Here is a 17788-nt window from a genome sequence, read left to right on the forward strand (position 1 = left end):
TCCAAATTCCTTTAATCCAGATAAAATGCAGCTTTTGTTACTTGTTTGCTACGTGTTCCTAGGTTATAACAAACACTGTTCTGAAAGTAATGCCTCCTATTTTAAGATGTCCCACAGTGCTGGAGGTGGATGTTGGTAGTAGAGGTGGAACCTTCCTGCCAATATCCTATTACATTTTTTTCACTGTGCAACAGATAACAGCAGAGGGGCAGTCTGACAAAATGATGTCTGACATGGAAAAGTGTATGAAGCAAAAGTTTGTCACTGAATTCTTCCATGTGGAAAAATTACACCCACTGACATTCTTTGGTGTTTGCTGAGAGTTTATGGAGACAAAACAGTGGATGTAGCATGGTTAGGTGGTAAATTTCAGCAATGGTGTCAGTGATGTGAAAAACAAGCCATGTTCTGATTCACCACAGGATTGTTACTTGCAGGCTTTTGTACATTGCTGGTGAAAACGTAATGGTAGTGACTGCATTGGAGGAAAAAAAGAGTGTTTTGTAGTTGAGAATCTGCTCTATCAAGAAGTGTTATTGTACTATTTGTTGTAGTTTCCATAGAAATAAATAGGAGGTACTACTTTCAGAGTGAACAACACAAGTTGTTTTTATACAGTGGACCATGAGAAGCCTTTCACTCAATAAGAAAATAAGAAAAAAAAAACATCTCTGTTAGCATTGAGCACTGTTTCTCTCAAATGTTTCTAAGTGTACCATGGATTTAACAGGGCATCTAAAAGTGTTCTTTTTATTTTTTTTTTTTTCTTTAATCTAGATGATATTCAGTTCTGGTTTGGAAAGGAAAACTTCTAATAGCTCTTAGCATGTGAAACTAATCAGTTCTTGTAACTGAATCTACTGAGGCTGTGTCAAATCACAAAGTGTAACACAACTAATGGAAAGCAAGTTCAAGACTAGTGTTACTGTAAAAATCTGCATCAACAATTTTGTCAAGGTGGAAAAAATGTTAACTCTTATCTAGGGAACTTAGGTCATATGCAATAAACAAGACAGTTTTCTCTCCTGAAGTGACATCTGTTAGCAGACTACCTGCTTAGCGCTATACTTACATAAACTTTTAATTTCTCTGAAAAAAATTTCTCACAAGTTTTAGGTTGTGGTTTTCTCTTGTAGGTTGAGGAAGGAATAGGAAAAGGGGAATTACTTTGTTACCAAACTGTATAGGTCAACTAAATTTGGTCCAAAGAAACTCATGCCATTCTTGTCTTTCTATGACTCATTTCCTCCCTTTCCTGCCCATATGCTCTGTTGCCAGAGCTACCTCTTCAGTTATACAAAGGGCTGATTAACTTTTCTCTTGAAAAAACCTAGACTATTGATTTTGGCCATTCCTTCACATGGGACTGGGGAGGACTGTGCATCTGCTAAAATAGCTAGAAATTTCCTGCTGGTGGTTCCTCCAGTAGTGAAAGCTTAATGGTACACAGTTGATATGAGAGACAAACAGACTGCATCTTGTGAATAAATAAAACAGAATCTGATTTTTATTTTATTTTTTTTTTTCTTCTGACTGAGGTGATTATACTTTCCTGTGTGTTAAGTTATACCATTCCTCTCCAAGAAGCTTATTTAAATTTCATTGCTGCTCTGGCTTTCTCCACTTTACTTCTGTTGCTTTAGACTAATTTTCTGGATGTTTCTTATTCACTCCGCATATATGACTCTCACTTGATCTTTCGATTTTTAATTGTCGGTCTTGCACCAACAGGAATCAAAATGTAGATGTGCTGTTTTTATACACAAACTGAGAGTCAAAACTAAGCATACAATTTATTCTGAATTCAAATATAACTGTTCAGTTGCTACAGATCATATGTCTGTAGTCTAAAAGCTGTGTTTCTTTACAGAAAACAGCACTCTGAGCATCATAACGAATATGACTGTCCGTGAATGTACTTTGTTACTAACTCCCTGTTGAGGTGCTAATAATAGTGGGCCAGACCTCAAAACATATATTTCAGCATCATGGATCTGTATTAAATCGTGGAATGCATTTGGTACAATCAGCCTGAACTGCTTCCAGTTAACTTCTTGGTAACACTATTTCCTTGTTACAGGATAGAAATAGGATTCATACCATGAGGAAAGGACAGGTGACATAGCAAATACAAATTCAGTTAAATAGTTGAGCATAAAGTCATTTGTCATGCATTTGCTGCTACATAAATGTCATTTCAAGCGCCTGTATCTGTAGGACTTGACCATAAGACCAATTATGCAGCCATACAGACAATTTATTTTTCTGTTTGCAGTCTAGTCTCTACAGGCAGACCATTGAAATCCATGTCACTCTGAGCAGTACCTTGGCTAAGCCAACATCTTGGAGCAAATGACAACACAAAGATTTAGCACTTAAAAAGAAATGCACAGAAAGGGAGAGTGCTGTTTGCTTGCTCCTCAAATTGCCTACTGTAAGAATGAGCTACAGGGAGATGGCTGAGAAAAAAATTAAGTTGCCATTCACTGCTGGAAGTTTCAGTATAGCTCTCAGAACGCCTTAATGGAGCAACTCCTTAAACTAATCTCTCTGTCTCGATGGCAATTAAAGCTACACATAACACAAGAACATCTCTTTGACTTGATTTGGATGGACTCTTCAGAATTAAGGTCCTTTGCCTTGATATAGATGGGAAACTTAGTCTTGCCTACGAGGATTACTCTTTGGAGTCATGAAAGCTTCTTATGAATGTGATGGTCTTTTCAGTGCAATGAAGAGCTCTGTGAGGATTTCAGTGACTTCCAGAAAAAGTTTGAAGCTCCTCTTTTCTTCTTGGAGATTGTCCTCCTCCTCTGCCTACTCTCTCTTTTAAAGATATGTGAAATTGACATGAGGAAATAAAAACTTGCATTTTGCTCCACTTAGCCTAAATGTAATTTGTGTACGATGTCCTGGTATGTCATACAACTAAATTAGCTACTGCAGTGTTCCCCTGTTCTTCTGTACTACTCTGTAATGATGTTTGCATTCCTAGATGCAAGTCTGCTGTGGGAGTTGTGTGTGTGTGTTCTCTTGCAAGTTAGAGTTTTGCAGATATGGTGATGGTTGGGCAAGTTCAGGAAGTAAGCTAGATAGCTCTGTGCTCCTTAGATTTGTGAATGCATGTAGAATTATGCTCTGAGAGACAATATACACATATGCATTGTTTCTGACTATATAAACATAAAATGAACTAATGAGCGGACACCGTGCACTTTTCAATGAGGTATATCTTGTTCCTGTAAGAGCTGAATAACGGGAGTTGTGTGGTTCACACAAGTAATAGGATGGTCACACATGATAGAATCTAGCAAGGACCTACAGCCACTAATGATCCGTCTACCCCTCTTGAGAGTTCTGTAAACTATACAGTCCTCTTATTCATTAATTCCTAAAAGTACGACTACTGCTCACTGTCTGTGTTTAAGCACATTGTAATTCTAGCTGAGGTCATCATTAAGACAATTCACCCTTAGATTTTTACTTTAACTTTAATGTGGTAAGCTCAGTGTTTTCATATACTTCAGATAATATTATTTATAAATCAAAATTGAATTATATCTGCTGACAGAATTTTTATTTGAATGTATTTGCAAATCACTTGTGTGTAAACAAAGAACTGATTGGTAAATAAAATTGCCTGCGTTGTGCCAGCAGCAACAGCAGTTGCAAAAGCCTGTAGAGGAGTGTTACAAACAAGTTATCTCCTTCCTCAAAGCAGTGAGCATTCAAGTTGTACTTGATTTCACCACAGTCAGGTGTGGTTCACAAACTATGCTGCTCTTGAACACTTCTTGGTTTGCAGCTTGGAAGCCTTTATACTCCTCAGCTTGTAAGATTGTTTTGTTACTGATGCAGTCACTATCTCTGCTAGCTAAGTTCCTGCTCTCACTATTTAGCACGCTTCCCTGGTAGCTTTGGACGAAGTGCTTACATAACTGAAGTCTAGTTGCTATTAGCAATAAAGAGAATGTGGAGAGCATCCAATTTCCCACCTTTGTGTGTTGTTGTTTTTTTTTGTTTGTTTTTTTTTTTTCCTGACAAGGATCATTGCATTTTTGAGAAAATGTGTTCTGGAAGCTCTAAGCCCTGTGTCACAAAACTTGAACTAATTGTGAACAGTATAATAAATAGACATTTTTTGTTAATATTGTCAAATTATCCTTTTTTTTTTTTTTCTCATTTTCCTGAGTACTCATAGTATTGCTCAGTGCTGCGTTTCACCTTACAGTAAAGGTGTAGGCAAAGCATTATTTGTAAGCCTGGTATCGCCTAGGTCCAGCCTCTCCCCTATGACTCACTGCAGCTCCCAGTTTGATGGCGTGGCTCATTTCCTCCTACTACTTCCTTAGTCTCTTCTGATGTTTGCTGAGCTCCCACTTGTCCCCGCAGGCCACTTTTCTCTGCTGTACCTGGCTTCCTTCAGTTTGAATCTATTCTGTTCTCTTTTCCTGTCATGTTTCTTGTTTGCTGGACAACTCTACTGACTATTTACCTAGAGCTAGTAGATGTAATGCAGCACTTGTTACAGCATGTGATTGGAGATTATTCCTTCCATACAGAAACTCCTGTCTTTTTGATCTTTTTTTTCTAAGGAACAGTTAGAGGTTTAGGGTGTGGTGCTTTAGGGCAACAAAGCTCAACTGAGTTGAAGTTGTACTGGTTTGAATGACTAGCACTTATAACAGCAGTTGTGAAAATAGATTGGACTTGTATATAAACTATACAAGCATATTGTGCCCATGACAGTGTTAATAAAACTCCTTGAACTGATGGCTCTGCATTCCAGCTGATCCCAGCACCAGTGTTATGGTTTCTTGAGTATCCTTTGCTCCTACTGCTGTGGTTAGCGGTCGCCAAACTTAAAGCTAGTTGTGGTCTCTGAGTGTGAGAGATGTGCAGTTCAGCTGTGCTGCAGTTAATGTCTTGGATGACAGGGTGAGCAAAGAGGTATGCTGCAAACAACCCTGCAGGGCTGTCACTGCTTTTGGGACTGTCTGGGCAATGGAAGTAGCTTGCTGAGCAGAGAAAAACAAACAAACAAAAAAACAGCTTCACCTGTTTGACTGCAAGTAGTCAGCTCTCTAACTATGGTTTTTCCTTCTGTATTTGAAAACAGACCCAACATTCACTTAGCTATATGACTCTTCTACCATAACCTCTAATGACCCCAAACTTGCACTCTTTTCATGCCAGCATTTCCATATGCTCTATTTCTTCTAAGCTTTCCCCATGCCATCTCTTTGCCTGCATCCTCAGCTGGAGTTCCAAGCCCCAGCATAGGCTGGAGCCCATAGACACTGCTGAGCAGATGCTCGAGCTGCTGTTTGCACAGCTTTACTGACACCCCGTAGCATCGTGCCTCTGTGCAGGCAGTGGCTCTCAGCAGAGCAGCTCTGGACGCGAAGGCAAGAGCTAGTATAAATCAAAGTGTTTCTTGAATAAAAAAAAAATACCCTTCCTTGTGTTTAAATAACTGTGGTAAAATTAACGTAGATACAGACTGAGAGAAGGGAGGACAAGGTGGGAATTGCAGGAAATTGCGATGTGTTCATTAGCATATGAAGAGGGCTTTATTTATACCAAGTGGCAGCATGATCTAGTGGGCATTAAAGGAGGTATTCACTTACCCACTCAACTACCATAGAAACTTTTCCCCACGGCTGCACGTGGCTTTGATGTTCCTTTTAAAGAGTGATTTTTTTCCTTTCTTACCGCAGATGAACTCAGACATGCTTGAGAAAAGTCTTAGGTCTGAAAAATCAAGGGTCTTGGATTGAGCTCCTGACTTACTACCAGCTGTGTGTGTGAAACGGATCACTCTCATATGCTCTGAAACAAGGGCTATAATGAAATAAAGATGTTACCTCACCAGCCCCTTGTGAGGTTTGAATCACTTTGATCAGAGATCCATGGATAATGAGTGAAGTGCCACTACTGGTGCTGGTGAAATAATCCTCAGCTGGAAGGTAGCACAGCTACACTGCGGTCTGGGAAGCAGAAAGTCCATCTTCTTGTAGGCACAAATTATGTGAGTCTAATAGTTCACAGTGGTGATGTGTACTGTCCTATGTACCTTTAGTTGTACAGTTCAGCATTTTGTGAATCTTGAAGTATTAGATAAGATTACTGATTTATAGAGTTTCTGATTTGTCACTTAAATTTTAGAAACATCTTCATAAAAAGAAAAAGCTTTTATTGAACAATATCTACAACCTTAACCGCTATCTCCTATGGAGTGCAAGCAATACTGAATCTGATCAAAAATTGTGTATAAAAATGTCAGGAAATCTCTTACATCAAGCTTCACAATCTTTCACTTGAAAGGTTGAATGTATTTCAAGCAGGATTAAATGGAAACAATGAAAGAATGACTGAATGAGTTTGTACTGGAATTGCTGTGGAACTGGCAGACATCTTCCTTTTGCATGTCTATCCATGCCAGAGATTAAATTTGACTCAAAGGAGTAGTTTCCTGACCATTTATAATTTAGTGAGCCAGCCACTGCTAATTGTCTGCAAGGCCCAAGGCTTGGAAGGCATGTGCTCCTCTTGGAGAGACACACATAGAACAGCACAGTGCTGAGTGAAAATAAGTTAGTATAGGTACATTTGAAATGTGAACTAAAATGTTGAACTAAAATTTACAGTCTTTGCGAACATGATAAGAGTCATGCCTACAAAACAGTTCGTAAGAGACTGTAGTCATAATTAATGTTTAAAATGACCACTTAACCATACACAGCCAAAATACAGCACAAATCTTCACGGGGTTTGTGATTAGTAGTTAGACCTACTTCCTGCATAATATTTTAGTATGTTGAGATGTTATAAACATTATGTAATGCTAAGAACTGTTCCGTGTGAAGACTTTGTTGTAGCTACTTATCCTTCTGGTCAAGGTTTCAGTACAAAAAAGCGTATTTTCGATACCACTCCCATATCAGGCTAGATATTGATAACTGCCCACTTCTGCTTCCTACTGTTCCATCCACCTGTCATGCTGTTTTTTTTTTTTTTTTTTTTTCAACCAACTTCCACGTGGCTGAAAAAGACATGACATGACGTTGCAAGCTGCAGGGATCCCTTGGCCTACAAGGGGAATTACCACTGTTTAATATGAGATGAATTTCATCTTTCCAACCAGATTCTGTGTGAAGGAGCAGAATGCTGAATTGTGTGTCTTAACTCACAGCACCACTGCTGTGCTGCTGTGGCTCGGCAAATTTGTTGTTGGTGATCAGTACATCAGTTCTGCAGCCTTCTGTATCTGACTCTCTCATGGGCCTGGCTACCTCCAGTCCTTGGAATGTCCCAGAGGACTGGGCAGCAAAAGGAGCACAGCTTGCCTGACAACAGAGCTGCTTTTGTAACATGTCTAAATCTATGGGTCTAGCGCTACAAGTGTGCAGCAGCTCCTTTCAGAAGTTCTGCACCTGTTCTTTATGCTTAAAGGGCTTCCTTCTCTCAAAGCATGCTGTGGACTGCAAACCCAAGTTTCTCTAATTCTGGGAATTTTCACCCTGCATGACTCCTGCAGACATAGTTTTGGGCGTTCCTTTTGTTTGTTTTTTTTTTTTTTTTTTTAAATCTTTTTGCTGATTCCAGGCCCCTATTCCAGACCCCTTCTTCGTCCTTCCACATGTACCTTCTGCATGCCTGATTTATGCCTGGCTGCTGCAGTATGGAACGTTCTCAGCTGGCTGCAGAGCGTAGGGAAGGAGCTAGGCCTAGTAGGACATCTTCAAGGATTTTTTTTTGTCAATGGCTTTTCCTGTGTTGTTATACTGGTTTCTACATCTTACCCATAACAAACAAACAAAAAAGCCATCACCTCTTTCCTCCTGGCCTGCCCTCTTCCTTCATTATAATTCTTTTCCTTCCCTGATTTCAGGCTCTCTCCTTATGGCCTCTCTGAAGCTACTGTGCCAAAGAGATGAGCCAATTTGCCTTAATCTGGATGTCAGGCTTTGAGGAAAGGTTTAGGAAAAATTGAATTCTCTCAGGTCTGTAAGTTCAGCAGGCGTTTAAAATAATGAATCCAGACTTCATTTCCATTGCCCTGTCAGTTTGCCCCAGGACAATAACTGTGGACAGTAGCCCAGCAAAGTTTGGATTGGAACAGCACAACTCTTGCAGTTAAAGAATCACAGAAAATCCTGAGTTGATAGGAACCTATAAAGATCACTGATTCTAGCTCCTCTTGAGTCCACGCAGGACCACTCAGAAATCAGACCATTTGTACTAGAGCAGGTCCTGATGTAGCTGCTCCATCTCATCTTGCTGCTATCTTTGGGCAGCAGCTTGGGTGATAGGAACCAATCTCAGTCAGAAGCAATTTTTATACACAAAAAGTCTAAGCAGAAAATTTCATTAACAACTGCTGACACAGCCTGATCCTTCTCTTGTTTGAGTTTAGCTATTAACTCCCACCTTCAGTGGAGCACTGTGAGATTTTCATCTGTACAAGTGCTCAGTAAGTACTGAGGTAAGGACTGCTGCACGTCTGACAGCTGTAAAACTAAGGTGCAAGACAGATGGAGCTTTATGACCATTTACTCTCCTCATAGAAAACTCTCTCCTTTTCATTAAATTCCTGAGCTTATTCTCCTGAACTCTGCTGCCTGTTATTGCAAATGCGGCAAGAGCAGAAGCCAAAGTATGCTCAGAGAAGTATTAGCATGTGTTTATGCACACATGCTTATCAAGTGAACACGTATCTACATATTTGCTTGTATCTGCTAACAGAGTAATTCATGACATGAATGTGCATATACCATCTGAGATCCTGTTTAGAATTTTTAGTAAATGCAGAACCACACACTGAGGTGTTTTCTCAGTCCTTACTCAGGAAAAAAAAAAAAAACTCACAACTGTAATATATAGTTCCAGTTTACATGCAAAACCACAATATGTTGCACAGGATTTTTTCTTTCAGTTCAGAAGTTACTCTTTCAGTGACATGAAAAAGTACAAAAATGTACAGCTGAAGTACATATTGACATTAGAAACTTTCAATTGTGCATCTTCAAGTCCACTGTGAGAGAAAACCTCCTTGTTCTTCTCAAAAGAAAAACAGAATTTTGTTTCCAGCCCAGGATTCATTAAACATCTGTTTTGTTGTTGTTGTTGTTTTTTTTTCCCCAAGATTGCCACTTTTTATTTTAGTTATTTCCAGAATTCTAAAACTTTTCTGTGATTCCAAAAACTCAAGGTAGTCATTCCAACCTCAAGGGATCTAAAAAGTTGTGCTTGAACAGTAGTTGCCACTAGCCAATCTGAGTCACCGGGCTTGTGGAAGGAATTTAGACTTGTCCAATAAAACCAAATAAGAGCAGAGCCGGTATTTTGGATTATCAAAATGAGCTTCAGAACATATTTAAGGATAAAATAAAAAGCTCAACTTTTTATTTTGATAATAGTATAGTTTTGATAATAATTGATTTAATCAATAGACAGAATTTGATTTGAATTTATTTTTAAAGGGGCTAGAATGCTTTCTTTTTTTTCTTTCTTTCTTTCTAGCATACACAAAAGCAATACCCCCCAAAGCAGACTTGCATTAAGACATGAGATGAGAAACTTGTATTAATAAAAGCCATCTCTTTTTGCTTTAAGCAGTGAGATGTGCTGAGAAACTGGTACAATATGACAACATTTCAAACACGGAGGAGATGAGATTTGTCTGTCTGGTATACAATATAAAACAAAAATCGAACACCAATTTTACAACATTATACTGAAACAAACCACAGTAATTAGATGCTTTGAAGTCAAGCCTATATTTTCTTCAGCTTTTTCATGAATTATTGATCCACTTTCCTCATTAAATGGAATGGTAAGCTCTTGCAGTAAATGGACAAGTGACTACAACATTTATATAATCGTATACCCTCTGCATCTGGCAATAAAACGTGTTTGTGTATAAAACACCCCTTCTGAATCGACATGTCTGCAAAACAGATTTACTACTATAACCACATTCCTTTTCTTTTGTCTCTAAAACAGAGCTTTTCTTACATCGTCATGCAATCCAGTATTTTACTCTGGTCATATTAAGCAACATATTTTCAAAGAGCCCGTATTGTTCTTTGTGCAGCAGAAATAATGAGATGTAAATAAACTGTCTCACTTACCTTATTTTCTCCATCTCTGCCGCAGCGGCCTACAAGAAATCAAATAATAGGAGCAAGTGAATGAAAGGAAACATTCACTCTGCAGATTTATGCATAGTTAAGCTTTCCAAATGGTTTTCGACAAGTGTCTACAAAGCGACGGTAAGCAAACCCCACATCTGCATTACCGAAAATAACACTGAGAGATTAACTCAGGAATAATGCAGCACGCTGCAGGAGTACTGTGTATACCCACGAGCCATGGGCAACAGAATGACTCAGTTGTAGCACTGAGGCAGAAAATGGTGAGAGAAAGAGGAGGGAAAAAAAAAAAGAAAGCAGCAGTAAGTAACAGGTTACTGTGCCTCCTGGATTTCAGATGAAAAGTTGAAATGCAGTGCTACCCTCTGCGCAGTGGGCATGGCAGCAGTGCTCGGCTGGCTGGGAAATTAAAGTGACTTCATCACATGTGAATTTGGATTTGGAGTTCAATTCGCCGTGTTTCATGGAGCCTGACAGATGGAGTGGACACAGGCTGGCATCCTTCGTGGGAGTTTCGAATAGTCAAATTACTTTCCTCAAGTAATACGCTATCTTGACAATTAGCATCTCAATGCGTATAGGCTTTTTGTTAACCCTTTCATTGCTACTCATCCGCAACTCCGGTACCTGCCCAGTTTCCTCTGCTTGCTATGTAAGCTGGGCTCCCATTAACCCTTCGGCAGCTTCACAGCACTTCTGTAGCCTTGACTCTTTACATCCTGGTGGAGCAGTAGGTGGTAATTTCATTAATCTGCCTCGTTTCTTTTTTATCGTGGAGATGCTGCGAATCCTATTTATCTGTAGCACAGAGACTCGTTAATCTCTGCCAGTACTTATATGAAAAGCAGACTCCTGTTAACCCTTTAGATCTTTTTTCATCATTATCTTCTGCAGATCCTTAATAGCTGCTTCCATTTCATCTAATCATCCCACTGGCACAGAATCTCATCAATTCTCCTGGTCCTGTTTTATTGAAGCTAAGGGATGAACACTTGGAGCAACCCTGCAAGCTTTAGAGCCAGATAAATCCCAGCATCTCAGAAACTCTTATTTATACTAAAAGCATTGCCCATTAATCATGAACACTTTAAATCCTATTGATTAATGACTGACGATCATATTTGAGTATGAAATAAATTAAAGATTAAAAATAGGGAAATTCTAATCAGTTATGCAGCAGGAAATTTGTCAAGCTGCCTAATAAAACATGCCAAATGACAAATTGTCATGTCACTCTTTTTTTTTTCCCCTCTTCTCATTTATTTTTGATTTGTCTATTTGATAAGTTGTCAGTCAGGACAATGTTTGCATGATAATTTCTGATGATATGTATTAAAGATGGTAGGCATTCACCAGAACATGGTATGCAAGAAGCCAGCTGTGGAAAAACCCTTCCTCATTTTCCCCAGGAGAGGATGTGATCTATATTATGTGCTCTCTGCTTACCTACTGGGAGTGTAGGGGTTGCCCGTTGTAAATTCTGGATTTTAAGATTAAAAATCTTACATAGGGATCTCTCATTACTTTCTCTTATTTCTATCTATCCGTTGAATCCATGAATATTCTAGAGTGTATAGGAAATGGTTTAAACAATATTGATTGGAAAATGAACCTTGTGGGCTTCTCCTGGGCATAGGAAGGCACTGGCAGCCCCATGGGGCTTACCACTTTGGTTTTCCTCAGGTGTACTAAAAAAAAATTGCCATAATCATTGTGTTCCTGTCATTCTGAAGCTAGGCGTAACTTTCACTGGAGCTGTTGCATTGTCTTGAACTGCAGGAGCCACCCATGAAGACTGGATACTTATTAGTGCTTTTGTTATGGCAACAATATAAGGGGAAGATGTCTTAACCTTGTTTTTGCTTAATGCTTTAAACGTTGCTATACTCATGGTGTCAGGGTGAAGGTTGCTGCAAACGATTTAAATGCAGGATGGAGAAGAGAATCTGTAGGATGGCTTTTTGGCTATACTGTTGACCTCATCCATGAATGCAGGTGAGTCATTGCCTGCCAATCCTGACTGGAAATTCACAGGAGAAAAAAGCACAGAAAAAGCTGACACCAAAACAAACCAGAAAACTACACCAAGATGCAATTTCATCAGTCTGATTATTATTGATATTATTATTGCAACTCTTTTATTTTCTTTCCTCACAGTAAAATTTGTTTTCTTTGTGCATGAGGAGGTCAGTTATCCTTTGGACCTCTGGGGATGTTATCCTCTGCCTTTCTTTGACTGTGTGGTCAAAGTGTAGAGCGTTCCTTGTCTCTTTGACTGATGATAGGGGCAGTGGCTTCAGCTCAGCCCTCCTTAAGGAGGATGCCCTGACCTAGGTCAGAGCCTTTCTAGGCCGTAGCACTGCAATGCTGTGTCTCTTCTTTTAATGGGGACCTACTCGCAGTAAATGAATAACAGCAGATGAGAGGACTAGGTCTCATGTGTTTATCAGGTGGATGGCCTAGCATGCATGCTAAAGAGTCAAACACGTAGAAGTGTTTGCTGGTGAAAACAAAGATAAGAGTATCCATATAGTTTTCATACGAAGCAGTTTGTCTCGTATAACTGTGTTCGTTTGGAAGATCTTTTTTATCCTTTTCTACTTTCTGACTTCCTTTTCTTTCTTTTCTTTTCTTTTCTTTTCTTTTCTTTTCTTTTCTTTTCTTTTCTTTTCTTTTCTTTTCTTTTCTTTTCTTTTCTTTTCTTTTTTTTCTTTCTTTTTTTTTGCTTCTCTTTTTTCTCTTCCCCTCTTTCTATCTCTTTCCAAAAACCTTAGAAATTCAAAATGATTTTAAAAGTTTGGTTTTCTGAAACAGATCTGTTCTCAGAAGGTGGGAATTTTGCTGAGGCAAAATTGTTTTCTAGCCAGTTCCCTGCCATTGCTGTAGCCTGTGGAATCTTAGAGTCTATATCATCCTTAGACATCTCCCTACGAAGGCTCCCACCTGAAATGTCCTAACAAATTGATTTTAAAATATATTCTAAATGCCTCTGAATTACTCAATTGTAGGGAATCCTATGGGATTTATCTCAAGTACAAAGACTGAGGTTAATGTTGGTATGAGGATGTCCTTCATGATATATCATTTATGAGTTGCTACTTGCTAGTGGGTTGGTCTATTGTAAGTGCTTCATGATGTCTGAACTGAGCGCTGTGATTGCAGCCTTGTGTGATTTTTTTTAGTAACATTTTTAATTAAGATCAGTAATTACCTTTAATTATGGAAATATCAGATGTAATTTAAATACCTTTTTTTTTTTTTAAACAATATCAAGGTAGCATCTCTAAAGCATTTAAAATGTCTAAAAATAGCAAGTTTTCTCTTAAAGGGAATCATCAGCTCTGATAATTTAATGTCCTATATTTCCATATACAGTCTTCTACATAAAATATGGAGACTGGTTTGAAGATTTTCCTTTCGGAAGTGTTTGGTACAGTTACTTTGCTTAGGAGCACTGCCAGGCAATGTCTAATAGTACTAGCAGAAAAATCTCTGCTTTCCGAGTATCCGAAGAATGCAAATATGAAACAGAACAACTGACAAGACCTTTTTTCTGATAGCTGAATCTATATATATTCTGAAGCTGAATGTATATTTTGGGACAGGTATTCTAAGGCCAAGGTTTTTGTTGCTGTAGGTTTTTGTTTTATTTTCTTACCCTTGTTCTGAATGACTATTTGATATTCTTCATTATTCTTCAAGAATAAAATCTCTCACCCAACTGAAAGTGAGGATGCTGTTAATGAAAACTCAAGGATATATTACTGTGGGTTGTTTTTTTTTTTTCCTCATTTAGTATATGGTTACTGCCTTTCAGTCAGCATGACAAACTCAATTGTTTTCAAGTCAGTAGAGCAAACAAAAACCACTGTGATTTTCTTTCTTTTTTTTTTTTTTAATCACCCTGTGTTTAATTACAGAACTAAGCAATCACAAGATAATGGCAGAGTATTTTTAGTCATTTTTGTATATAAGCTATGTCTGGTGACCGAATTCTTTGATTTTTCTTTCTTCTTCTTATATGACTGGAGTTTATAACGTAGATTTCTTTTTTTTTTTGAACAAAAATATCTTTTAATAAAATAGAAAGTTATGCTGACAGTCTATCTGTCATTCTATGAAATTCACATGGTGACAGCATTGGCAAAATATTGGTTTTCTTCCTTTATTGTATTAGCATTTTCTGAAGGATAAGAAATCATGATATTTCAAGCCTCTCAGCTGTGTAATGAAATTTCCTCTCTGTAACATCTTGAGGTCAATTTTTACAGATACAGATGTATATATGAAAGAGGAAGTGAAACCTCTTTTCGTTTTTGTTTATTTGTCGGAAAGAGGTACTTCATTTTAGGAGGACAATCAGGACTCAGATTCTAGCTTAGTATTCACCAGTCTTCCCTCTGAATTTAGTGGACTTTGAGTTAGCATGCTGTCTAGCTGTGAGCAAATGTATAAGACAAGAAATGGCAACAGGAAGTTACTGCCTCTCATTTAGTCTGACTCTTATTATTCTAACTTAATCAGTATTGTGAGAGGTAATTTTATTTCTGTACTGTGGAGAGCTGTAAATGAGAGTTAATCCATAGGTAAGGGCTTCTGAGTTCCTAGTACACTTGTAAGCTGCCACATTTTCAACTACAGTAGTTTTACTTCAGCATTTCTTTTGTACTTGCGGTATTACTAAAGTTTGAGAGGAACCAGTGTAACTGGTTCTTTTCAGTAGTGTAAAAGATTTGGTTTATGGACTATATAATTTGATAGGATCAATCTTTAACTTAGGCTCTTAATCCCTTTTTAAAGTATAAGCTTCAATGTGCTACTAAAATGATGTTTGAAAAAAGGCTAAAATTTAATCTATAGGAACTTTCATAGAGTTGGATGAAGCATCTGGCTGCATTTGATTTGGCTTCATGTGTTCAAAGGATCTAATTTTTTTATTTTTATTTTTAACAAAGAAGAATAACATTTTTGTAAAACTCTTGCATGTAATTGTCATGGAGATGCAAAGAAAATTGAGTCCAGTTCTCCATGGTTGATGATAGAATAGATTGCTCAGAATAATTCTTCTCCATGTACACCTCTGCACCACAGGCCATGGAATACCTCGACTATTCTCAGATGTTTCACAGACAGCACATAAAAGTGAAGAGGCACACTAATTCACTGAGGGGAGAAGGCAGAAGTAGTCAAGTCCTTTGTTCTTGCAGTACTAAGGGACATGTTGAGATTATTGAATATTTTCCCTTGGAAAGAGGAACATCATGTATACTACAAAGAATGCAAATATTTCATTAAACTATAAGGTTTTGAAAGTCTGACATGAGAGAAAGTATCTGGCATTTAATTTAGACATGAGTAACCATGACTGCCAATTCTCTCTGTACCACCAAGACCAGTATCATGGTATCATCCAAGCATACCCTCCCTATCTGACACCAACATCTGATGTTTCATATAGTGAGAAAAGAAACCCTCCACCACCAAGTTAGATAAAAAATACAAACTCAGCCCTAATGGCATACAGCAAAGATATGCTATAAACAAAACCACCTCAGTAAAGAAGTAGATATGTTCTCCTCTTAACTCTTAGAGGTGAGAACTAAGTTCAACATCCAAAATCTTCACATCACACCTGAATGCACATCTCCAGATTACTACTACTCTGTCATGCAATCTATCAGCCTGCTACACTCCATCTTGAAGAATTTTGGTACTTTTTTGCCCTGTGTGTTACTGAGCACTTCTAAACTGACGGAAATCAGAGAGTGATTCCAATTGTGTTGTATTTGGTATGGCCGGTTTATCTCTGTTTAATCATGTAACAGTTTTATGTTTAAATTTTTAAGGCATGCAACTCCCACCCTGTTTTTAAATTCTGACAAGCATTTGTGGAGAGATGTCTTATCTGAGAGGGAAAACAAGACTGATTCTTTGACTGCTCTCAGAAGATTAAACTTATTCCTTCTGTCATTTCAGTGTTACTCCAAATTACCATAATCTCAATTGAAAGCAGCAATCAGAGCTTTTCATCGTGTACAAAAGATCTCACCCATATCTTGTATAATAATAAGAATGCTTTAGTACTTTTAAGGAGAATATACAAAGGCTGCTCCAAAAATAATGCCTCCTATTTTATTATGTTCTTCTGAGGTGGATGTTGGTGGTATGGCAGTAAAGGTTGAACTTTCCTGCCAATATTCCATTATATTTTGTTGCTGTGTGATAGATGACAGCAGAAGGGCAGTTTGACAAAATGGCATTTGACATGGAAGTGTGCATGAAGTGAAGATGTGCCATTGAATTTCTCTGTTGGAACGAATGGCACTCATTGACATTTTTCAATGTTTTCTGAACATTTATAGAGACCAAACAGTGCATGTGAGCACAGTGAGGTGGTGGGTGGTGCATTTCAGCAATGGAGACAGCAAAGTGAATGACAAGCCACATTCTTGATGACCATGCAGGTATTTATGAGCAGGACATGATGGCTCTTGTTCATTGAGTTCATTGATGGTGAAAATCATAGCTAATTGTGGTGACTATGTTGAAAAGTAGTGTTTGTAGCTGAGAATGTACTCTATCCAATAGCATTAGTGTGCTCTTTGTATCTGTTAGTTTCCACAGGAAAAAAATCAGGAGGCATTACTTTCAGAGCAGCTTACATATCTGCAGTCCATCTTAAGGTTGTCTCAGATTTCCAATATTTCTGCTGAATTGGAGCCTTATATATATTTTAATCTAAAAATACACCTAGATCTCTATTAAATCACTTTTAAACAAACAACAATTCTTAGCTGAGCATCTTATGTATTGCTTCGTGCAGATCTGGGTAGATCAGGAGATATAACCTGAGTAACAAAACAGTTCTTTAGGCAATTTTAGCAAAAATATCTGTTTTGTTACTTTGTTATCTTTGTTACTTCTCTGCATCCTTGCCTGCTTATTTTAATTGGTAGTAGAAGTTTTCACCTTCCTTAGAGTTGCATTTTCTCTTTACCAGCTAAAGTACAACATTTGAACCAATGCACTTAATGAAAAGTTTTTGCATCTGGACTTGCTACTTCATGTACCAATTGATCAAAATCTTGGGTTGGGGATTACAGTGGGATTCCTTGTATCGACACAGTGAATGGGCTCAACTTGCTCTCATTACCTATTATAGTTACTGTCATGCATTCTTCTTTCTTAACCAGATTTCCTAAAATTGTTCCCGCATTCATAATCTCTAATGAAAGGTTAGAAAAAGTACCCCTTTAATAATTGGACCTCTTCTAAATTACCCTGAACCTCTCTCTGACTTTTAATATACACTAGGTCTTCTTTCTTTTTTTTTTTTTTTTTTTTTTTTTCCTTCAATTTCTCTTTCTATTCGTATGGTTGAAGATATTCTTAGAACTATTGTTGGAAAAATCTTTAGCAAGGTCTATTTTCTATGAAGTTATGTCTGAAAGAGATTGGGAAATATCTGCAATAAGAGTAAGAAAACTTGGGTATTTTTCTCAATATAGGCCTTAGAGTCCTCTGTAGCGTGTACTGCATGTGTGAGCATGTATCAAATAACCACAGATTAAAATGAAAATATTACCTGCAGGCTTTTCTTTTGCATGCTTGGGAAAATGTAACATTGTCAG

General features: G+C 37.9%; 1 protein-coding gene across 6 annotated transcripts in view; it reads right to left on the reverse strand.

The window, feature by feature from the left end:
* The window catches only part of BEGAIN (brain enriched guanylate kinase associated), a 138640-nt gene that overhangs the window by 96431 nt on the left and 24421 nt on the right, over positions 1-17788 (reverse strand). For 3 of the 6 annotated variants that reach the window (XM_085225638.1, XM_085225642.1, XM_085225641.1), the window contains exons 1-2: positions 10520-10680; positions 10137-10165 (exon numbers count right to left, since the gene is read on the reverse strand). In XM_085225638.1, coding sequence (XP_085081764.1) covers positions 10137-10165; positions 10520-10537 — 47 coding nt within the window. In that variant the 5' untranslated portion in view covers positions 10538-10680. The other 3 variants (XM_085225639.1, XM_085225643.1, XM_031553684.2) reach the window with 2 other exon arrangements.

This window comes from Meleagris gallopavo, chromosome 5, assembly GCF_905368555.1.
Source record: "Meleagris gallopavo chromosome 5, MGAL_WU_HG_1.1, whole genome shotgun sequence".
NCBI classification, from domain to species: domain Eukaryota; kingdom Metazoa; phylum Chordata; class Aves; order Galliformes; family Phasianidae; genus Meleagris; species Meleagris gallopavo.